This window comes from Rattus norvegicus, chromosome 1, assembly GCF_021556685.1.
Source record: "Rattus norvegicus strain SHRSP/BbbUtx chromosome 1, alternate assembly SHRSP_T2T, whole genome shotgun sequence".
Taxonomy (NCBI): domain Eukaryota; kingdom Metazoa; phylum Chordata; class Mammalia; order Rodentia; family Muridae; genus Rattus; species Rattus norvegicus.
In genome coordinates, this window is record NC_141534.1 from 133,150,215 (window position 1) to 133,174,879 (window position 24,665).

At 46.4% G+C, this 24,665-nt stretch overlaps 1 protein-coding gene across 3 annotated transcripts in view; it reads left to right on the forward strand.

Moving 5' to 3' along the window:
- Adamts17 (ADAM metallopeptidase with thrombospondin type 1 motif, 17) overlaps positions 1–24,665 on the forward strand; it is a 321,560-nt gene that overhangs the window by 126,425 nt on the left and 170,470 nt on the right. For all 3 annotated transcript variants that reach the window (XM_087655318.1, NM_001432137.1, XM_087655319.1), the window contains 1 exon segment: positions 7,282–7,387. In XM_087655318.1, coding sequence (XP_087511444.1) covers positions 7,282–7,387 — 106 coding nt within the window.

Consider the following 24,665-nt stretch of genomic DNA (forward strand, 5'->3'; position numbering starts at 1 on the left):
CTGCCTACCCTCAGGCTGGAAGGATCTCCTTTCTTGCTTTTTGATGGTTCTCTAATTCTGCTGCTTCTGTTTTGGTGCTTCATTCATTGCAATTGATGTTCTGTGTGTGATGTGGGGTAGGGCATCACCTTTCTTTTGTATGTGGCTATCTAGCTGTCCAGCACCATTTACTGAAAAGATGCTGCTTTGATAATTGAACGATTGTAGTACCCTTGTCATCAATCAGCAAACCCTAATGTGTGGGTTCATTTAGTTTTGGACTTTGAGTCCCGTTCCCATGATCTGGATGTCTGTCTAGTGTCAGTACCATGCTGTAGTTATATTGAGGCTCAAAATCAGAACCATTGAACCCTCAGTGCTATACCATTTTACAGCATTAGGCTGTCCATTTACTCTTTCATCTACTGTTATATGGGCTACTACGTTTCTCAGCTCCCCTGGGCTCTTCTCCGTCAGTGGCTATAAAGCATGGGTATTTTTGTTGGCATTGTCTGTTCAGGGAAGAGACCAATGACCTTTGGGGCCATTGCTCTAATGTTCTACACAGTAGAGAAATAAAGACCTTGGCTAACTCATCTTCTTTCTACATGGCCAACCCTAAGAGACTAAGAAAGAGAGATGAGGGCAAACGCAGCATATCCTGGTAGGAGAATGACTAGGGTAAGGCAAAGGCTTGGGGAGCAATCCACTGTGCCCTAAGAGGTAGATGGTCCAAGGTGGGACAAAAAGTCATGGTACAACAGGCATGGCACACAGGCCGTCTTCTGAGTGGCAGGCAGAGGGATCTCTACTCGGGCGCTTCTCTTGCCAGCCAGGCAGAGCCTCACCATAAACGGTGCTGCCTGTTTTGTTTTGCTTTGCCTTGCTTTGTTTAGATTCTGTGCTCCCAATGGTGCTCTGGGATTCCTTGGGAGGCCAGTGACTCACGATGCTGTGATATCCTGCATACTGAGTGAATCCTGGTGAATCCCTGATTTCAGAAACCAGACTGAGAGGAGACGGCCCAAGTAGGTCAAGGAATTTGGAGAGAAAATTCGAGACAGGGGTGGTGCTGAGATGAATAGGACATTCCTTTATTGCAACTAATAAACTATTTTGCCCATCCTGGGGGTTTGTTTGTTTGTGGGTTTGGTTTTTGTTTTAGGGTACTCTGGTTTAATTTTGCCGCTTGCTACGATGCACTTGCAACTCAGTCACTGGCACTCATTCATGGCCATGTGCAGAGCAGTGAGAACTGTGAGTCACCGGACAGGGCCCATTCCCGGATGAGGTTGAACAAGGCCACACTCTGCCTTGCTGTTTCAACTCTCAGACCACAACAAGTGCCCTTCTCAGTGTACTTAGTGCCACGTGTTTTGCATTTTTGTGCAGCCCCCCCACCCCCCACGGACACACACTTTGTGATTTCACTGTTTCAAATGGCTTCCAAGCCTGATTGATGCTCGAGTGCAGTGTTCCTAAGAGCAAGATGCCACAATGTGCCTTATAGAGCCTTGTGGAGAAAATATTGAGAGGGAGGAAGAAGAGCCAAGCGTTCTGTTCAAGCATGAATTACATGGGTGTGGATTGTTCAATGTGAACGAATCAACAATATATAATAAACGTATCTTTACACTGGAATGTAACTATAAAAGACGCATAAAGCTAACCCTGTTCTTTTACCCAAGTACAGCGTAAGTATTTATAATTCAGTGGTCATATCAATTTTTAGACTCAACTGACTTATGTCTATGGCCCTGGATTGAGTCCTAGAAACACACACACACACATGCACATTATTTAAAATGTATATATGACCTGCCTATCATTGTGAATGAGAATCAACAGTATCTATTTTTCATTTGTCACCTATCAGACTTTAAAGACATTCGCTCTTAAATGTTATGCCCCGCGTTCAGTTGCACCCATTCACACTGTTTGAAGCTCTATCAGACTACACACATACTCGACACTGACCGACGCGTCAAATGAGTAGATACTAATCACTCTCCCGTCATGAGAGTACGAGGCCAAAGTGATAAGTGTTGGCGATGGCATGCTGGGCCTCCGGCAAGGAAAAACGCGACTGTCAGCTCAAAGGCAGAGCCCTGGGCATCTGACTAATGTACTGCAAGGTCAACAGCTGCAGACAGTTTACACACCGTGGTTTACTGGAGAAACTGGTGTATACAGTGGTGTGGTGTGTGCTCTGTGGTCTACAGCAGATCGAATAGATAGCCCTGAGTTTATGAATTATAAACTTACATGCAGCTTTCTACTGAAAAAAAGAAAAACTTTAAGCCTCTCCAACATTGTGATCCTACAAAGACAGAGAGGAGGGAGGGCGGGCCCATATGTGGTCAACATGGCTAGGGAGGCGGGGTGGGGGCTCTGGTGGTCATTGTCAGCTTCTCTTAAGGAATGAATTAAACATCCGTGGCATCAGAATTCTTATTGCCCTCTATTTCTACAGTCAGCACTTGAAGTTCTGAAATGTGAATACTCCTGTTATCCCAGGAGTTCAACCGACGCAGAATGAACTCCTGCTTATGTACACATGCAGCTCCATGTTCAGTTGGACCGACTGGGGACTTCCTGCCTCATTTGCTTCCTTCAGAGGCGAATCTGGTGGCGTCTTACTTTTGCTTCTGTCTCCCTCCTCTGCTTTGTCACCTAGAATCAATGAAGCATATAGCTATGTTGATGGCATGATGTTCGAGTCCAATATAAGAACTTCGTTTGGCCTCTTCTCCTTTACTTTTTTATGTCTTTACTTTATAGCAAAGTGCGGGCATGCACATGCATGAGATGAGGTCAGAGGACTACTTGCAGAAGTTGGTCCTCTCTCCTCACTATGTGGGTTCCAGGGATCAAACTCAAGTCTTTAGCTTTAGAGCAACCGTATTTACCTCTATCTCAACAGCCCATTGTATCACTTAATGTAGTGAAAAGGGAAAGGGTTTTAAAAGGCCTCTAATCTGATTACCACATCCCAGCATCTCTGGAATCCTCTTATCTTCAGGCTTAAGAGCATTCTGGCTTAAATAGAAGAAGCCTTTGTTCTATCCCTCCTACCTCATTCTGTAAGCACACACTAAGATTTATGAAAATGCCCTCAGCCCGCATGTTCATTGCTGTCCGTTAGCCAAGCTTTGAGGGAAGTGCCAGCTGTTGGTGGAGGTGTTAGGGGCAGAGCGCCCTTCATTTCTCTCCAGCTCCAGCATCAGTAGTCAATCTTGATTGTTAACTTTATTAGAAGACAAAACAAGGCGGTTAGTCACTCCCATCCCCTGCGTGAGTCTTGAGTCTGTGAGAGCATGTGGAGAGAGGTCTAGGCCATGGTGGCTCTATCCTGACCAATGGCTCACTCATTACCAGATCTAAAATCATTGAGGGGTGGTGGGACTGTGGAAGACAAGTCCTGGTTGGAGGAGGCACATGACTGGGAGAGTGCCTTGGAATGGAGCTATCTTGCCTGGGTCCCTGCATGCCTCTGCTCTGCTCCCTGACTTCTGTAAGCTAAGCAGTTCTGCTCCACTGTGCCTCTCTGCCCTCGAGCTTGCAGCCTCACCACGGTCTCACACATGAGAATCTAGGCAGCCACGGAATGAAACCTCTCAGGATTGTGAGCCAAAACTGGTCCAGCCAAAACGTCCCCCTCTGGGTGTCTCTCTCTGGTGTTTGTTACAGTGAAGAGAATCTGACTAACATTAGCACTGATTGACTGAAAACAGCTGACTACCAAGCCTCTGTTTGCCCATTCCAAAAGATGGCTTCCTTCACAGGTGTGGGTCAGGCAGCTTTGTCCTCGGAGGAACACTGACAGCAAATGGCAGTTGCCTGCCTGATTTCTTTTTGTCCCAAAGGTGCTATGCAAGGACCTTAAAAATGAGTCCTGCTACGATCTCTTATGTGGAGAATTTTAAATCCCGGAAGCAGAAGCCACTGGAAGCACCAGGGTGGGACATAAGAAACCTTGCTGGTGGGAATTGCAGCTAAAGGGACTCCATAGCAGGAAGAGAGCAGATGTTGCAGTCTTTGGGGGGGGTGTGGGGGGGTTAAATAAACCGAGGCAGAGAAAAGTAGTTTTTTCCATGTTTTCTGACAAACACCAACGTGGACTTGGGTGGCCTCTTCCAGTTTGGCGCTTTCTAGAGCCTGGGGTGATCAAGTTTTGTGTTACTTTTGTACTGCTGGGGAGAGTCCCTGAGAGAAGTGACATGTATGTTGGCCGGGGCTGTAGAGGTTCCAGTGGACGTCCGTCAGCCCTGTTGTTCTTAGGCTCCCTTGTGCTGGTGCCAGATGCAATGATTGGGGTTACACAGTGGAGGAAATGCCTCACAAGACGGCCAGGGTGAGGAAAAGGAGACTGAGACTGGGCCCTACTATCCCCTTCAGGAGTGTGTCCTCAGAGACCTAGAGACCTCCCACCTGGGCTCCTCGGCACCTCCCCAAAATGCCACCTCCACCCCTAGGCATTTAAAAACATCCCTGGTCTCCAGCACTCCTGCCCTAAGTGGTCATTTCTTCCCACGCAGCACTGAACACTGGTGACCCTGTTTTCCACAGAAGCGCCGTGGCTTAATTACCATTTATTTACCCAGCACGTCTTCGTTTTCGGCAACCTGGGATTTTCTCCGGTCTTTGTTTACACACGCGAAGCATTTCGACGCCCTTGCTCATAACCTCACACAGCTCTTGCGTTTTGTGATCAAGGGTTGTTTCCTTTTATGTGTTTTCTTTTTCTGGGTTTTATCACCAGGCTGGTAATGACTGCAATCAGTCATTAGACGCCGTGGCCCTTACCCCACCCTTGTGCAAGAGGATTCTTATAAATAAACCGATCTGCTGTTTTCTAGTTGGGTTTTTTTTTTTTAATCCAAGCATCTGTGCCTTGGGAAAATTAAAGTGCAGTCATTGGAAGACTCTTGGCTGGCCGCTGCTTACAGCGCGGCATGCTACCCTATTAAGAGTGGAAGTCCAGTCTGCCAGCTCAGAGTGCAGAGGGATGCCGGGACCCAGGAAAGTATTTGTGTGGCATTTACAGTCTGCTGGTTCAGCAACAGAGCCCACAGCAGGCATGCCCAGGACAGCAAGCTCAGCACATCTGGCCATATTATGCCTCTCTTCTGTCTCACCACATGACTGCCTTAGAATGTATGCTTCTGATTGCCTAGAATTGATTCATTGACCCAGAATGGCTGGAACCTTTGTTGGCAGCCACAGAAGTGTGTGTGTCTTACTCTGTATATGTGTGTGTGTGTGTGTGTGTGTGTGTGTGTGTGTGTGTGTGTGTCCTGAGCACACACCATCAGAACTGAGTAACATCATCCCATCTACCTACTGGTAGACTGTCAGCAGCAACCCACAAAGCATTTTAAAACAGAACTGGAGTGATGCTCTTGAAGGCAGCAGACAGCCAGATTGCCTGCTCTTTACATGTTGTTTTCTTTCAACCTATTGTGTTCAGTGCCAAATTGTTAAGTCCACATGCATAGAATGAGTTTTCAGACCAAAATAGCATTTGATTTATTTCTTTGCTGCTGCTGCTGCTGCTGCTGCTGCTGCTGCTGCTGCTGCTGCATTTGAATTCTGCAAATTCTTGGCCAAACCCCTTGCACATTTGCAGAGAAATAGGCCTGCGGTACAGTACAGCTGCTTATCCCACTAGTAGCCCCAGAACTGAATCTCTCTGCAAAGCCTGGGTGTCAGCCTCCTTTGTGCCTCATGGAAGGGACTCAGAAGGAGGGAATGGCCTGTGCAGGCCATCTTGATAATGTCTTCCTTTATGATGCTGAGGACCAAACCCAGGCCCCCACATTGCTCAGTAAGCGCTTTACCTCTAAGCTGTACTGAAAGCCTTCGTTTTCCTTTTCATGCGGTCCTCAGGCATCATTTCCAGTCTTGCTCTGAAGGGGGAAGATCAGTACAACCATGAATATCTTTTCTTTTTTCTTTTTCTTTTCTTTTCTTTTTGTTTGTTTGTTTGTTTCCGAGCTGAGGACCGAACCCAGGGCCTTGCGCTTGCTAGGCAAGCGCTCTACCACTGAGCTAAATCCCCAACCCCTGACATCAATATCAAATACACAGCGACATCCAGAGCTGGCTTTTCGCTAAGAAGATGAGGTTACTTTATGTAGGGAGGGGGAGGCCATTTTTAATTGGATAGTTCTCCCTACATGGTCCTCTTTATTCTCTGCCAACTCTGTCCTTCCTGAGTTGGTTCAGGAAAATTAGTGAGGGAGTCCTGAGCTCCAGCACGGTGGAGCTTATAGCAGGTAGGCATGATCGTAGTACGCAGGCGCTCCTTCCTAAAGTGATCACAGCGAGCTGTTGAACCTGAGAGTAAAGAGCTGCGGGCTCCTCCTCCGTCACTTTGGGCTTCTGCTGTGTAGCTCCAGTGTGACCCAATGTGACCTCCCAAGGCCTTCATGAAGGGCAGTCTGTACAGGGATGGCCAACAATGATAGGATTGGGTAGAGGGCAGGAGCCCAGAGACCTAGCTGCCATAAACCCTGAGGTGACTGATAGCATAGGATAAATATCCTGGGAACAGAGCTAACATATGAGGGCAGGAAGCCTGGAGCCAGCCTGCTGAGGTGGGGCTTTCTTCCCCTGCTCCGTGGCTGAGCACAATAGTCTTGTTCTCCTCAGCCACAGTGTTGTTCACACACAGCCCTGACCAGTGAGTCTTCTCTCAGGGAAACCCAGGCCCTTCTCCAGCATTTGGCTTACTGATACACACCCCCGACCCTCTACAATGGCTGCCTCTTGTGAATACCTTTGCCCTGTATTCCCTTTGTCCCTGAGAGTCAGGACCAGGGGGAGGCAAAAGTACAAAACAAGAGGATGTTCTCCTCAAGGACATGTAAGTGCGAGAGAGACACCCCCCCCTTAACGTTTGCGTACTGCTCACCTTGCTTTCCTAGTCCCACTCTGAGCTCTGAATGCCAAACCAGGGGACCTTGGGAAGCCCCCTCCCCTTCTGAACTTGGTTTGGGCTGCCTCCATTCTCAGTGAGGAGAATGGAGTTAAATGTTTTGGAGAAGCCGCACAGCACACCACTGACCCATGTCAAGGACTTACTAGACGTTTTTGGTCACCGCCATTGTTACTGGATGAAGACAAAGCATCCTTCATGAGCCAGGCTCAGGGGAGCTCCAGGCTCGCAGGAGCAGCCCGGTGACAGCCGTGTCCCCATTTGCCCCTTTCCAGATCATGCGTGATTCTGACTGTATGGACTTCCCTGGAGGTCAGGGCCTCCCCGTTCTGAAGAGGATGTATTTTGTGTCTCTGCTGCAGGAATTGCTTACTTAGGAGGCGTGTGCAGTGCTAAGAGGAAGTGTGTGCTCGCCGAAGACAATGGTCTCAATTTGGCCTTTACCATCGCACATGAGCTGGGTCACAAGTAAGTACCGGACTCCAATGTTCTGCCTCCCCTTCCCTCTTCTCCAAACACACTTCCCATGTGACTTGTGCCTTTACTGTTTCTGTAATAAGAAGGCCCACCCCACAGACCCACTCTTGATTGTGAAAATGATCGTCTGAATCTCTTTTACTCTTGAAGCCGGAAGTGAGGTCTTCCTGGGTGTCTTGGTTGTGCTGCTTTTCCTAGCTCGGCAGAGTTCTTTAGTGCACTCTAAGTGCAGCATTCAGAACCGTTGGATCTCTCCTCGGACGATTCGATTTCTGTTTTCTTTTCAGTCACTTCAGAAGCCCCACTTTCCGAATGTACAACCCAGTGTCTCAGTTTGGAAGAGTCAGCAGCAACTGCCTTTGCACATGCAAAGTCTGTCCTTTAAAACGAAACAACCTCAACGCCCTAGAGCCCTAAGGTGCCTCCTCTGGGAGAATGTGGGGCAGCCGCCTCCGTTTTCAGAGGAGGAAACTGGATGTTAGGGGCTTGTAATCACCCGCAGGAAGTCTCAGGGGCAGATAGCCAGTCTATTCTACAAATGTGGCCTCAAAGTTCAACCTTTCTGCTAGAAAGGATGTCTGCTTTATGTTTCTCTGAAGGGGAAAACTGTGATATGACTGTGTAAGAACTTAAAAAAATTAAATTGAGGAAACCTGAGTACAGAGAACAGTGGGAAAATTTATATTGGATTGTATAGAATATAAATGAAAATCGAGTGCTGGGGAAATGGCCATAAAGTTTTTCTAATGACCTCCACAGGAAGGTGCCTGGGGCCTTAACTGTTATGGCCGGTTGTTGTAAGAATAAAGCCAGTATACACAAAGAATTGGAAAGCAATTGTTTTCCTGAAGCCATAGTGGTATCTCAGGCCTTTCTTTCTCTTTTGTTCTGTTTATCTGGTGCCATTTGTAGGAGGTTTGGCAGTTGGCTTCTCGGGACTTGGTGGATACCATGATATGGGCATAAAGAGGAAGAACAGACAAAGAGGGTGTTGTGTGTAGAGCATGAGGAACATGGTATTTATCGATTTGCTGTAACGGAGCTCAGCTCTGATGTACCCCCTTACTTCATGCTCATGTCGCTCCCTGACTGTTAGTGACAACACTTGGCCCACGCTGGGTTTTTTTTCCTTTTCCTTTTTTTCTTTTATCTTTCATTGCATTTATAACACTGCTTTCCAGTGGTTAAAACTCGGTACCCAAGTGACTCCCTAGGGGCAGGGGCGAGCATAGATCACCATGGTCTCGGCAGGCACTCTCTGACTATTAAAGAACCAGCCTATCTCAGTGCCTAGGAGTGAGTCAGCCCTGTAAGAAGGCAGGACTTGCAGGGACAGTGAGGATCTTCTGGCTTGTTTTAAATCTATGAAGAGTCAAGTCAAATAAGATTATCCAAAGGAGCCGGAACCGGGCATGGCTCAGTGAGAGAAGAGTGCTTGCCACTCAAGGAAGATCCCAGGTAAAGCCAGAGCAGAATCCCAGAAGCTCACAGGCCAACTAGCCTAGTGTACACAGCAGTGAACCAGAGACCATAACCAACACCTGGGCTATCTGAGCGCACACGTGCACAGACAGGGAGGGGGTAGTGGCGGGAAAGGACCCTCCAGCTATAGTCTGTATATATTTTCTTGAAGAATTCTTTGTAGCCTGCTGCTGAACTCTAGTTACCTACAAAAACAAACAGTATGGAGAATCAAAGCCAATAAACTACGAGGCAGTGGTTAAAAGCATGTATCGTTCTTTGCAGAGGACTTAGGGTCAATCCCTAGCACTCACCTGTACTTGCTCATAACCACCTATCACTACAGTTACAGGAGATCTGATTTCCGCTGGCCTCCACAGATGCCTATAGGAATGTGATGCACAGAAACTCACACACGCACATATACATATACATAAGTAAAAGCTGACAAAGAAAAAGATGATTTGAGCTACTGGTATATAAATTACAGTGTCCTAGGGCAGCATCCAGCACCATGGTCTGTACAAAGGTGCTGTTTGCACACACATCAGAACAAGCATGCACTGCATTAAGGTATTGCCTCTTAAGCATGAAAACACAGAGGCCTTTTCTTCCTGATAACCTGTTGGGTCAAACACTGGCTGCTTAGCCCAGGAGGTCTGCAGAGAGGAATGGCTAAACACAGGCACACTTCAGAACCCGTTAGCTATAGACTGTATACAATTTCTTGATGAATTCTTTATAGCTTGCTACTAAACTCTAATTACCTACAAAAACAAACACTATTGTGAATGAAAGCCAATAAACCCTGCCAGCATTTGGCCTCCTCCTAGCCTAGTGATTACAGCTTTCCCAAGGAAGTCTGTTGTCTGAGTGAGTGGCGTCATTGTTGGCAATACCACCCTCCTCACCTCAACCCCCACCTGCCAAGCCACATAAACTGTCACTGAAGTCTACTCTGGTCACCCTAGTTCAGAATGATGAAAGCTGGGGGTGGGCCATGTGGACTCCTTAGAAAAGAGAAGACCTATACTCCCGGCAAAGTCAAAGACCAAACTGCTTCAGAGATGTAAAACCCCAGCATGGATTGTGTTCTGGGATGTGTCCTCTTACTCATGTGAGAGGGTCCCTAGGACACAGGTTCCCTAGGCCCTGCTGACATGGTACCGATGAGGGGCGGCTTCCAATGAATGGTTTGAGTCTTTACGCCTGGGTCTCAGGCTCTTCCGTTCCTTACTAGCAAGCCTCCTGTCAGAACCCCTGTGAGCAGCTGCCCTCCAGTCACAGTGCGCGTGGAAAATCCACCTCCTCTGTGAGCCACACACTCTCATTTGTTGACCAGTGAACCAGCTGACTTGGTGATTGGACTTGTTTGATTAAGAACACCAAAAGCTCAGTGGGGGCAGATTTGAGGGTTCTTTTCAGCATCCAGGAAGTGCACTTCCCTCTCATTCTTTCTCAGGGGTCTCTTTGTATATATGCGTAGTTTTATCTTTTTCAAAAAATTATTTTATTTTATGTTTATGAGTGCTTTGCACCCCCCCCAGTGTGTGTGTATGTGTGTGTGTGTGTGTGTGTGTGTGTGTGTGTGTGTGTGTGTGTATGCACCCATATGCTTGACTGGTATCTAAGGCGGTCAGAAGAGGGTGTCAAATCCCCTGGAACGGGAATTGCTGCGGACAGTTGTGAACTGCCTGGTGGACTCTAGGTCTCGAACCTGGATCCTCTAGTGGAGCAGCAGGTGCTGTTAACCACTGAGCCACCCCTCCAGTCAAGCAGAGATTTATCCTTGCTGTTGTTATTGTTTTAATTTTTATTGGTTATTGTCTTTATTTACATTTCTGATGTTATCCCCTTTCCCGGTTTCCCCTCTGGAATCCCCCTATCCCCACTCCCCCTGCTTTTATGAGGGTGCTCCTTCCCCACCCACTCCCTCCTGCCTCCCAGCCCTGGCATTCCCTAGACTGGGGCATCAAGCCTTCACAGGACCAAGGGCCTCTCTTCCCATTGATGCCCCCCCACAGACAAGGCCATCCTCTGCTACACATGCAGCTGGAGCCATGGTAGGTAGCTCCATGTGTACTCTGGTTGGTGGTTTAGTCCCTGGGAGCTCTGGGAAGTCTGGCTGGTTAATATTGTCGTTCTTCTTATGGGATTGCAAACCCCTTCAGCTCCTTCAGTCCTTTCTCTACCTTCTCTATTGGGGACCTCATTCTCAGTCCAAATATACTCTAAGATCAACAATAGACAAATGGGACCTCATAAAATTACAAAGCTTCTATAAGGCAAAGGGCACTGTCATTAGGACAAAATGGCAACCAACAGACTGGGAAAAGATCTTTACCAATCCTATATCCAATAGAGGGCTAATATACAAAGAACTCAAGAAGTTAGACTCCAGAGAATCAAATAACCCTATTAAAAATGGGGTACAGAACTAAACAAAGAATTCACAGCTGAGGAATATCGAATGGCCAAGAAGCACCTAAAGAAATGTCCAATATCCTTAGTCATCAGGGAAATGCAAATCAAAACAAACCTGAGATTCCACCTCACCCCAGTCAGAATGGCTAAGATCAAAAACTCTGGTGACAGCAGATGCTGGTGAGGATGTGGAGAAAGAGGAACACTCCTCCATTGTTGGTAGGATTGCAAACTGGTACAACCATTCTGGAAATCAGTCTGGAGGTTCCTCAGAAAATTGGACATTGTACTACCTGAGGACCCAGCTATATCACTCCTGGGCATATACCCAAAAGATGCTCCAACATACAACAAAGACACGTGCTCCACTATGTTCATAGCAGATTTATCTTAACTAATCAAAAGTTGATTTATCTGGTACCATAAAAGGCTCAAACTTAATTTGCAATCGCATGTGTCCTCAGCTGTAAATTAGACAATTCTGGCATCAGCAATGTCAGTAATTCACAAAGGACACAAATCATTAACATAATAATGATGTTTAGGCCAAGTCAGAACTCATTTACTGCCCATGTACTTTAGCCTGAGTGCTGTGTTACATGCTTCATATCTGTTAAGTGAGGGAGTCTAGTGAGGTAGATACTGTTTAGAACCAGAGGTTGGGAAAATAGCACTAAGTTTTTTGTTGTCTGAGGATTCCATACATGCACATAATGTGTTGAAATCTACCCCTCCCTCTCTGTCAATTCCTTCTCTGTGTGCCCCACCAACATCTCCAATTCTCTCTCTCTCTCTCTCTCTCTCTCTCTCTCTCTCTCTCTCTCTCTCTCTCTCATCTCTCATCTCTCATCTCTCATCTCTCTTAAGCCCATTGCCTCTGCTTCATGCTGCCAGTATTTGTATGAACACAGGCAATTCAGTGGGAGGTGCCTTTCAATGGGTAAGGCAGAGTGGTCTTAGGCATTGTCTAAAGATAGAGCCCTTTAGATGGGCTGGTGGGAAGATAAAAAACCCATTTTGGGAATGTCCACTCAAGAATACAATATATGTGTAGGAATTGTGATTTCCTTCCACAGAAAATAATCTTGGTTGAATGTGGGCGCTTCGTTAGATAAGCCTCAACTGAATTGGATTGCATCAGTGATCAGTGTCTGCCTAGCAGTCCAGTCCATCCCCTGCATGCTGTGCAGCCCAGGGGAACTGCAGAAAGTCCTCTCAGATAACACGAATGCCAAGCTGGCTTCTTGCTGCTGGCCCCCAGGATGAACGTCTCCTTATCCTTGTTGGGTTGTTTGTTTGATTCCTTGTTTTGTTTGTGGATTTTTTGTTTGTTTGTTTGTTTGTTTTTATTTTGCTTTTGTATCTCTCTGCCTTTTCGGAGAACAAGTTTCTCCCTATTCTGAAAATTATACATCCTCTGGTCTTTGATTTCCCCCACCCAATAAGGCTGCCCTTATACAAGCTTGGGCCCTGGCCTAGAAGACGTCTGAGCAGTGCTCTACGTCAGTGTGCCTGGGGTGTGTACATACATCAGTGGCCCTGCTTTACCACAGGTCAGCTGTGCTGAGGAGAAGTCTTAGCAAGGCTCTCTGGGATACTCTCTCATCCCAGGAGAAATCCATAGGAAACACAGCATCACACAGGAGCCACTGATGCTCCTTCTAGTACCTTCTTGCTTCTGTATCTTGCTCCCACATCTGTATCCTCCTGAGGTTCCTTCCAAATTGAGCCACCGTGGTGCTGAAAGCTGTTTTGCCCTCCTGGACCCTGTCTCCTTGGTCACTCTGAGTTTGCATGCTTTTTTTCTGAGAGCCATGCTGTCGGCTTCAACTGTCACCTCCTAGGACCACCTTAGTTAAACGTACAGTGCAGAGCCTAAAATAACCTGTGATGGAAAGAGTGGGACTGACTGGCAGAGGTGTGACGATGGAAATGTGGTGTGGTGTCTCATGTCAAATGCACTGATGCAGAGCTCTGTTTCGTCATCTAGTTGTCACGGAAGCACATGTAGGCACTCAAGTATTACATGTGGATACAGTCAAAAGTCGTGTACACCCCTGAAGGCACAAATCCATGCGACACCCTGAATCCATCTCCCTTCTTTTACAGACATTGACCTGGGGTGACTGAAATGTAGGGAAGCATGAACAGACCCAGGGCCACCACAGGTACCTAGATGTAACAGGACCCATGGCTTTAGAAGTTCATGTGGCAGCTCAGAACCAGAGCCTCTTCACTGTGGGTGTTTCCTGCCAGAAAGTGACATTACAGAGGTGAGCTGAGGACAGCGGGTGTCAGGAGACTATGCAGCTGACCATGTCTGTGTACTCAAGGACTTCTTGACTGCTGTGCTACTCAAAACATGAGGGATCCTATCCATGGGATGCACAGCTGAGGGGAAGTCGGTGGAAGCATGTCTGGAGCGGAGGGGAGAGGAGGGGGGAGAGGCGGGTGGGGAAATGTTCTCATAACTGAAGTCGACACAGTTCAAATGAGAAGGAATTGTCTTGGCCCCAGAACAGGAAGGAAAGCAAACCGTAATCCAGATGTGGGAGGTGTGGAAGTTCGTCTGTAATTTGTATTAAGGAAGAACTGGCTGGTACAATGTGAGGAATGCTGAGAGGATACAGGGCAGTTCTGGGCTGGCAGGTGTCCTACTAGCATCCTGTGCAGTGTGTCTGGCTTGGGTTCTGTACGTACCTAGGAGGTGCTGGGTGTAGCACGCTGTCAGATGGGCCGGCTTTTTAAGAGGGCATTACAGAGACTTTCTGGAAATGTCATAACAGTTTAGATATCTTGTGTGTGTGGGAAGTGGGGGTGCTTTTATTCTAGATAGAATTAGGACAGTTGGTACACTCAGAGCCTGGCTTTCTTGAGAGTCAAGAAGGGGAATCTTCTCCTAACAAGGGTAGGGTGTCAGGTTGTGGCATAGGGTTTTCTGTCAGGTTTTTCACTGGTCCTGTGACCTCATCTCTATACCCTGGGTCAGCTTCCATAGTCCCTGGGAAGCTACTGCTCCATCCTTCCTTACTAAAGGTTCATCACGGTGGTGGCTACCTGCAAGGACTTAGGTTTCCCTAGGAGGGGGTCTCAGAGAGATTTGGGAGTATGATTTCCTTTCTCTTCCCTCTTCCTCCATCAAAGTCAAAAGTCAGGGCCTAGCCTTTGTTGTTGGATGTGGCTTTATTATTCAAACTCAGAAGGGTACACGACATGCTGACCTCGTTTCTTGTTTTGTATTTTCATTGATGGTACTTGTCCATCTTTCAAAATTTGCTACTTAAAATCTCAGAGCTTGCCACATAAACCATCCTGCCCTGACTCCCATAGCATCCCAGCAGAGATAGAGCGCTCTACCGTCTAGAGGGTTCTTAGCATAGCTGACCCTGAAACGTCACCCACATATCTTCTTTCCCCTCCTCCGCTCCTTCAAGAGTCCCTGTATCCTTCTCATGATGGGGGCTTCGAGCCGGATTGCTGCTGCGATCTGAGAATCAAGGACATTTGTATAAGTGGCCTTCCTGTCCCACCCTACCCCAACCCCTCCCCAGCTCCATTCCTCCTCATCCAGCACTCAGAACTACAGGGACACTACAACCCTTTCTGCATGCAGCTGCAACTTAGAGGCCTATATGAGGAGAAGACACTTCAAACCTCTGGGAGACCCAGAGCCCCATCCTTGAAAGGACCTTAACCATGGCATTCCTCGGTGTGCTCATCCAGGCTTGACATCTGGCTGCAGACAGAGGAACAAACCACTAGAAAGCTACTCTAGGAGCTCCTGTCAAGCCTGCCAGCGCAGTCCTATGAGCATGCTGAGCCCTGTGGACCAGTAGCTATTACATAGATGTTATCCACTATGGTAGAAAACACAGCTGCGCAGAGGCGCCTCTGCCCCAGGGCGTCAGTTCTGTGATAAGGCCGTGAGCACCTCTATATTGGTACCCAGTCTTTACCCCAAGAGTGATGTGTGTTTAATTATTCGCTGGATCGTCATGCCCAAAACGAAGTCATCCAAGATGGCGGTGCGCACAGATGGGAGGACAGTTGAGTTTGGCTGAAGAGCCCCATCTGAAATCCCCTCAGAGCTCCCTTCCACTGAAGACCCTGCCAGGAGTTAGATGAGATCCAGGTTTCTCGTTAGATTGCCGAGGCTTCTGGCAGCTTCAGCTAAGTGGCTTTTCTCATGCTTCTTGGAACTAGAAGGGACTTCTGAAGTCATCTTAGCCTCATCTTCTGGGTGGCAAGGCTGTTTCCTTCCCACAGCTACAAGTGGTTAAGTGGAGACTTGGGCCTGAGCCTGGGGCTGCAGCACAATGTGCTTTCCACACAGGGAAAGAAAGTGGGCTACAGCCCTGTAAAATCTCTACCCTTGCCATTAGATATCCACTTGCCTTTATATAAAACAGCAGTTATCAACCTTTGGGTCGCAAACTCTTTGGAGTCACATATCAGATATTCTGCATGTCTGATATTTACACTGTGTTTCATAACAGTAGCAAAATTACAGTTATGAAGTAGCAATGAAATAATTTTATGGTTGGGGGTCACCACAACATAAGGAACTGTATTAAAGACTCACAGCTTCAGGAAGGGTGAGAACCACTAACTTAGAAAGTCACCCTCCCACATGGCTAGTCTTTTAGAATCTGTGGAATAGGTGTAATCTATCTGTCAAAAGCGTTGGGCCCTTTCTCCCAACTGAAGTCCTCATGTACCAAATGCTTACCGCTAGTGGAAAATTTTAAACCAAATACTCACAGCTGCCTGCAGATGGTGAGGCCTCAGGGATCTTACCAGCATCCTGGGCACCAAGAAATGACCCTTTTAGCCTTTTTTATCTGGTGTACATAGGGCATATTTGCACCTTGCGTGTAGCTGGTGACTTGATTATATGACAGAAAGTCCCAGGTGAAGGGCCCTGGGTTCTGGAGAGAGCTGTGCATTCACACACTTGGTTGCTGACACCCCAGCAGGACATAGAAGTTGCCAGGAACCAGCACGTGAATCTAAAAGTGGTCTTTTGGGAAAAATAGCACTAAGTGGGTGTATATACAGGAGGGAGGCTATCATTTTCTTCAAGTCATTGGAATTATTAAGCCTCAAGATTCCATCTCATTCCACATAGCCACACTCCTGAGGTGCTAAGAGAGGGCTTATGTGAAACAGACTTGTGTCCTTCTTTGACCCGTAAGGACAAGAGGGGATGCCAAGGACGTGGGTTGATAGTTTTGAACCAAGTTGGGAAATACCAAGATCCCTGATGAGGCCAGGGCTGGGAGGCAAGACAGAAGCAGAGCCCTGTGGTCCTGGGATGTGTGACCCTGGGTGCTTGAACCTTCTTCTGTGCCTTGGTGTGACTTCTCCAGCTGACAGCCATATGAATTGTCAAGGGGAACAAGGAAGAGAAATCATGGTGGTCTTCAGAAGTCACATCACTCTTGGACATCACTCTTGGTCCCGGTGTTTCCACATCCAGGATATGACAATCCCATAGGACCCGTGCTGGAGGCAACTTCAGATACTCTGGGGACCAAAGGATAAAACATCCACTTGATGACCATAAGGGCTTTCACCAACATTACTCCTTCAGACAAAAGCAATTATTAATAGTCTTGTAACTAACCCGTAGCAGGCCTACAGTTATTGGTATTTGGGGGTTCTACAAGAAAGGAAACACTTGCTTTGAGACACTTGCTCTCTAATCATCCAAGGGCATCAAAAATGTCTCTTCACCTGCAGGTTCCTATGCTAGAAAGAGGCCTCTGAGTTCCAGGGGCAGGGGTGCCAGGGGGTGCCTGCTGCACACAGTCCAGCTCGCTCAGCAGAACAAGCTCCCCTAAATGCCCATCCTCCCCTGATCCCCACTGGATGAGCCCCTCTCTTTCTCAATTGTCATCGTGACCTCATCTGTCTTATGTCCAGTTCAGAATCTGGCAGAGGAGCTCGAGGAAGGCCCTGACTTTGGCACTGTTCAGACACTGTGAATGTCCTCTGTGACTTTGTTCTCTGATGTGGTTTGAGGATCGGTGCCATCCTAGCACCTGGGAGAGAGCTAGGAACTTAGGCCCACAGGGTGGCCCATGTGCATGTGGAAAGGACAGTTAAAGCACACGAAAGGGATAGCCTGTTCTACCTAGGGTCATCTCGGGGCACACTCAGTTCTAGCTGCATGTCGGAACCCCAGGATGGCTGTGATATATCACTTAATAATGAGTGATATATATCGCTTAATGACAGTGATGCATTCCGGAAGAGGAATCATTTGGCATCATGGTGTGACCCTCGTGGAGCTTGCTGACATTTATCTCATGTCTAGATGTCCAGACAACACCAGCAGTGGCCCTGCATGGTTTCTTCATGTAGTGCTGCCACATGGCATGGCATGCAGTTTTACCATTTCCTTGTAAGATAACAGATACAGTGTGGCACAGATAGAAATGAGTAACATAGTTGTCGACTTGTGTGTGGGTCCTGTGCTCTCATTTGACAGGTAACGTAGGCTCCCTCACTGTGAAGGTAGAATGACTACAGTATCTTCAGAAGCCCCCATTATAATCATCTGTGGCCACTGTAGTCTCTGTGGAGTGTCCCTGATCAAATACCTTTATATAGCCCATGACTATAACCTGATGAAGTTGAAGGGAGGGGAAGCTGAAGGAGGGGAAAGGCCCCCTCCTTCTTTTCTAGTAGTAGAGGGTGGGGGTTTTTGCATTGCTTTGGTTTGGTTTTTTATATTTTGAGATAGGGTTTTTCTGTGTGGCCCTGGCTGTTCTGGAACTCTCACTGTAAACAAGGCTGGCCTTGAATTCAGAGAGTGTCATGATTAAAAGTCACAGGCTACCACTGCCCAGATGTTTGTTTTATTTTTATTTGTGTGTGTGTGTGTGTGTGTGTGTGTGTGTGTATTATGCATGTATGTATGAGTGCATGCGTGCATGTCCATGTGAATGTTTGCCATGTGTGTGAAGGTGGCCAGGGAGACCACATCCTCTGGAACTGGAGCTGCAGGTAGTTATGAGTCACTGGTCGGCATTGGGAACAAATTCTGTCCCTCTGGAAGCACTCAGTTGGGCCATGTCCCCAGCCCCAGAATTCCTTTCTTGCCCACTTTTGGAATCTTTCTTGGTTCCAGAGATCTCAAAGACTTGCAAAGTTTGGTGCTAGGTTTCCATGATTTCCCACGAAGCTCGGGGACCATATCTTAATAGATATGGTGGACCATCATTGCTTACTGCCTGTACCTCTTGAAGTCCCCATGTGCTTTAAACATTTAGCCCGATATATCATGAACTCCAGTGTATTTTTCTGGCTGAACTCTGATTTTGAAGTCTTGAATTTTGGTTGACTGGTTTAGAAACAAGCTTGCCAGTCAGACTTTCTTTGCATTGCCGGTGAAATGGGGGCTTCCCATATAGGAAATGGAAGAAAGCAAAATTGTCTGCAACAGGGACTGAAATGTGAGGACAAGTCCTCAGAGTCCCCAGAGTAGTGACACTGGGCTGCAGTGTCTTGGTCAGGGCTGGAAATGCCAGAGCCACTATCTTGTTCTGCTTCGGTCACACACTCAGTTAATTTTAGTTTGGAGGCAGAAGCTGAAGCCTGAGTCATGGAATTCTCCTTGGACAGTGACATCTTCCCATCCCCAAAGTCAGTCCATAGACCCTCCTGTCAGTTAATGTCTACAGAGAGCAAGTCAGCCTTTTTAATTGTCCTAGGGCATCATTTTATCTCCTCAGGTAGTCCACCTATTCTATAAAACACTAGTGTAACCTCCAAATGCTGTATAGAAATGTCTAGAATCTGAGGGTTGACAGTCAGCCCTGAAGTTCAAGACCTCTGGCTACAATGTGAATTGAATCTTCCTCCCTGAGAGGCTGGGCTGCCTTTTGGAGGCTGAACCTGTAACTGCTGGGATGTTCCTTTTCAGTGGGCCTTGTGCCTACAGAAAGTCACACAAAGGTGTTAAGAAATCTATTTCCTTATGAAATGGAGCTCAGGAAAGAAAGCCCAAAGGGTGGGTTACCAAAGTAGAAAGAGTGCTCAGAAGTCCTGGCCTGGACCAAGCCCAGAGCAGTCATGTTTTTAAACTTGTAAACTTTAAAAGGGTTATAAATGCAAAGGGTATATCGTTCTTTGAAGAGCTAGCTAGCCCCTGGCTGGTTTTTTTCTATGACGTAATACATTGTGCTTCACCTGCCTTTATTTCCAGGCATGGCCCCCATGGCCTTGACTGCCCAGTGAGTCTTACTGGTTTCCATGCAGCCTGAGGTTGCAAGATATATCTGGTCCATTTAAAAGTGAGGTAATAGATAAAAGGGCCAACCAATGGCTTCTGATGACTCAGGATCTTGGCCAACATTAAATGACCACCAGGAAAAGTGCCACAGTGCAGTAATGTCTGACAGTGGTTCATTTTCATCCCGATGCTTTCAAGACAGTAGCGTTCACATTTTATAGAGAGGAAAATGGAGTCTAAGACCTCTGGTAAGAAACCCAGTCAGGGTTCAAGACCTTTGTGAGTATTGAAGACCAGGTGTTGACCATAGGCTTTACAGCTCGACAGGAGACATTTAAAAGAAGCCTTAGACTAACTAGATGTACAGGATGGAAGAAGCTTGACTTACGGTGTGCTTGATGCCAGCACACATATCTCTTTACCCTTTCTTGCTGTTCTCCACAGATACATACTGCTAATGGATCCCAGTACCCTTTCCATAGAGCCCCAATTCATCTCCTCTTTAACCCTTCAGGCCGCCACTGCCAATGTATTTGGGTCAAAATTGATTTGCCATATTGTATTAGAGGGGCTATGTGAAGACAGTGCAGTCTTGGGTTGCGTTGACATAGCCTTCTCTCCAGAAATGGAAAAGAAAGGGTTGTTCTGCTCAACGTTCCAAAGTTAAACACCGAGAAGCCTGCACTCAGCACGGTCTGGTTTAAGGACTTTGGTTGGACATGCGCCATGAAGGGAAATGAGAGAAGAAAGAACTAGAACTTAGTTTTGGAGAGGTGCAAGGACACTAGCACTTGACACACTAGAGGCTGCTAGGACCTTCTCCCACTCACTTTAAACGACAGAATCTCTCCTTGAACCTGTGGTTCACTGTGAGTGGGTAGCAAGCTCCTGTCTCCACATCCTGAGCAAGAAGATTGCAGGTGCTTGGGCTCCGTGACACCTGGCTTTTGGTGTGCAAGCTAAAGATTCAGATTCAGGTCCTCTTGCTTACATGGCAACCACTTTATCACCCAAGCCAGCTTCCCAGCCCCTCAGCTTCCTTTTATAGTCAAACAAAAGCTATAACATCATCTGAGCACGCACGCACACACGCACACACACACACACACACACACACACACAAAACATACATAACATACACATGTGCACATGTATGAGAATAAGGCACTATTTGTAAAATGAGGAGGCTGGAACTGGGATTGTCGTTTACTGGGCAAGCGCTTTGCTAACACGTACTGAGGCCTAGGCTCGTCCCCAGCAGGACCAAAGGTTGGGAAGAGGATAGTAGAGAAAGTAAGATAGACTAAAGAGAAGTTGCACTACTCACTCAGAGTGGTAAAGTGAAAACCTTACTCACAGGATGGCAATAACCAAAGAAAGAAAGGAAACAGAAAACCACATGCCTATGTTACTCCGGTGTAAGTGGAAAGGCATGTATAGGAAGTTGAAGGCACTGGATGCTCTGTATGCTGTCTAAAGCAGGGATGCTCAAGCTTGTGGTGCCATTTTATCCGAGAACGTTTTACATAACTTCGGGTATACAGGCAGATAAACTATACAACTCAAGCATTTAGCATAAATAAATCATAAATTTTCCTTAAAATAATTTTTGATAGACGTGTGTAATTTTACCATTTGTTAAAGATAAAGAGGCATTTACATAGTAATGAAACGAATGTGCTTGTTTACTTTTACGAGAATAACCAGGTTTTGTTTGGATATTTGATATCGCGAAGCATAAAACTTTTTCGGAGTTGACTGATGTTTTGATTTTGCAGTCATCGATGCTGGGAACGCTGCTTTGTATAAGCCCCTGTATAAAACAACAGACATATGTGTGGGGGCCATTGTTGGAAATTCTGTCTTAACCTGTCAGGTAACCTTATTTTTTAAATTGAAACATTTTCTTCTGGAGGGAGGAGGCAGCCTTGAGACTCAAAGAAGATAAAACTGAGAAGGCCCAGCAGCTCGGGAACCTTGTAAGATGCAGAGAGGAGCAAAAGTGAGAAGACTTGGGAGGGCTTTCCCAAGTGTGTGTGCTATGTGTGTGCAGTAGTGAGTGGTTCTGGGGAAGAGACTCCCCCATGGAGTTGTGCAGGGCACTCCAGGGAAACAGCAAAGTCATCGCCCACGCCGGGTAGCCTCTCTGAGTCGCTGCTGATTTTGTGTTCCATGGATCTCTAAACACCCCTCACCCATGCTCCTGCAAGTAACAGCCTCCTAACACCTCCTCCCCCCCAAAAAAAATTAGTTGACTTAGCTAGACTTGGGAAGAATCAGTTCTGTGGTCCACCATTGGTGGCCCAGCGAGGGTAAAGAGATGTTTGTTCGTTTGTCTCCAGGCAAAGTCACAGGATTCAATCCTGAACCAAAATCCATTTAATTTTTTTTTATTTGAAATTCAAGTGAGTAACTCAGACGTTCTACCATAGTAAGATGCTAAAACGCTAAGAAAGGTTGGTGAGAAACTATTACAGATCTTTGTTTTCTGTGCTTAAAGCACTGTGTTCCTAGAAGAGCAGAAACCGTTATAGATGGAAAGGCCCTGCAGATGATCGTATACCACATGTGGAGTCTGCACTGAGGCGTCTCGAGTCCTCTTTAGCACTGCAGGGAGGGAAGGAATACTCTGTGCACCGAGCAATGAAGTCATGTGACACAGCAGGGCACCTCCTGCGGGCAACACCTCCAACTTGCTATGTGATTGATTTTTGGATTAAATTTTGATCGCTTTGTATTCATAAAACTCTTGCTGTTGCCTCGTTTCCTGCCCCACCCCCCATTCTGCTCTGCCGCATCACATGGGATCACAGCCTATGGTTTAAGAACTTCGAAGGTCTAAAGGAAACTAAACAGAAGTCCATTGCAAAATGTTTGTTTTCTCCAAGGTGCTGTGGAACTTCTCAGCTAGATAAGTTGAGGTAAGAACTTTGACTACCAATGAGTGAATGTCTTTCTTTTCCAATTAAGCACCCAGTGCTCTAAACTTCCCTCTTGAACATACAACAAGCCAAAAGTCTTAGGAGTTGGGGCCATGTAAAACGTATTCTATGATGTAATGGGATTAAACCACATATCATTAACAAAAGAAGAGAAAAGTCTCCAGATACTTAGAAATTATTTAGAAAGATGTTATTTAACGAAAAAATTGATTGGAGTCAAAAGCAGAATTGGGGCCCGAGAAAATAACTCAGATGGCAGGTTGGGTTTTTTTCTTTGCAAGCATAAGCACTCAAGTTGGACCCCTATAGCAAACATTGTTTTAAAAGGTCAGGCATAGTGACCAGCTCTGTGCTCAGCAGGTGGAGACAAACACCTCTGGGGCATTCTCCCCGTCCAGTAAGTGTAGACCACTCAGGTAGCTAGCTCCAGACCAGTGTTTGTCAAAAACCAGCAATCAAACAAAATAAGAGTAAAAATAAATAAATTTTTAAAGGATACATAGTACTGGAGGAATTCTACACAAGATTAGCTTGTCCTCTGGCCTCCACATGCATATGCGGCCTGTATAACCAACTGTGAACACATGTGTATGTGCACAAACTTAAAGCCAAAATGAAAGCACAATTCATGAGAGGTATAGCATGTAGCCAGCACAGGCTAGAGGGAAGTTTAGAGCACTATGTGCTTAATTGGAAAAGAAAGACATTCACTCATCGGTAGTCAAAGTTCTTACCTCAAGAAACTGAATACTATGTCAGTAACAGTACGGAGTAGAGATCAACAGTGTTGAAAACAGGAAAAGAATAGAGGGAGCTAATAAAAAGAACGTTCTCCAAAATAAGTCAACGAAATTGCTAAGGCTGCAGGAAGATTGACAAAGCTAAAGAGAGAAGACATATTCCTAGCATCAGGCATGGCCTAGGGCATCACAAAGCTTATATAACAAAGCACAGATTCTACCTCTGCTTGGTTTGACTGGCTTAATCTTACATAGGTCTTGTGCAAGTCACAGAGCAGCTGTGAGTTCATGAGCAGGATAACCATGTCATGTCCAGAAGATGTCACTTCACAGCATGCTCCAGAGTCCCTTGCCTCTTGGATGCTGTTTTTGTCCTCTGCTATGACTGCTCCCAAGTGTTGGCATGTTGGGGGTTATTCAGAAGCCCCACTGAGAGCTGAATACTCAGTCTCCCGTTCTGTGCACTGGGATCAGATAGGCATCTGTACATTGACTGCAGCCCACTGCAAAAGCTAAAGACATGACATTGTACATGTGACACAACAGGAGAAGTGGGGTTGGGGAAGAGGATAAAGTATGTGGGTTTGGTTATATTTCAGTATATCTGTGTGTTTCTCAAAATAAAGTTTAAATTTCTTTGAGTTTGTAGTTATAGATGTGTTTAGCGTGATAGTCTAAACAATATACAATGAATACACCAAACTACCCAAGCTCCTAGGGGGAAGAAGCAGGAAGGTCAAGAGTTCAAGGCCTTCTTCAGCTGCATAGCTACTTCAGGGTCAATCTGGAATACAGGAGACTCGGTCACAAACTTACCAAATGTCCCGGTGTTTGCACTCCTGTGCATTCACCCCAGAGAACCGACAACACCTTCACCTAGAAACTTGCATGTGCATGTTGAAGCAGTTGTCTTCAGAAATCCCCTCAGACTAAAACCACCGAATCCTCCGATGGGTAGACAGTTCAACTGTGGTTTTTCATTTCCTGAACTACTCCTAGCAATTAAAAGTGCATGAATTCTAGACACACAGAGCTACTTAAGTGAACCTCAAGTTAGGCTGAATGAAAACGCTCCCACCCAGAGGAACGTACAGTACATGATTCCATTCATGTAACAGCTATACAGTGGCGTAATTGTAGAGTGAGAGAGAAGGGATTGGCAGTGTTAAGTCTTACGGGCTGAGGGAGAGGGAAAGCCCACAAAAGGGAAGTCTGTTGGTGATAGCACACTTAAGCTTTTTGATTGCGATGGTGATTACCTATGGATATGTGTGTCCAAATTGTATTCAGCTAGAGCCAGGCACCCAGCAGAGCACATGACTTACTGGAAAGACAGAGTAGGTTCTAGGGGCTGTGCTGATTTCAAACTTCAGATCTTCATTATACTGTGCTCATGCAAGATGTTGTTACTAGGGAAGGCGGAGTCAATAAGAAAAATGTGTTCTTATTTTTAACTTTTAAAA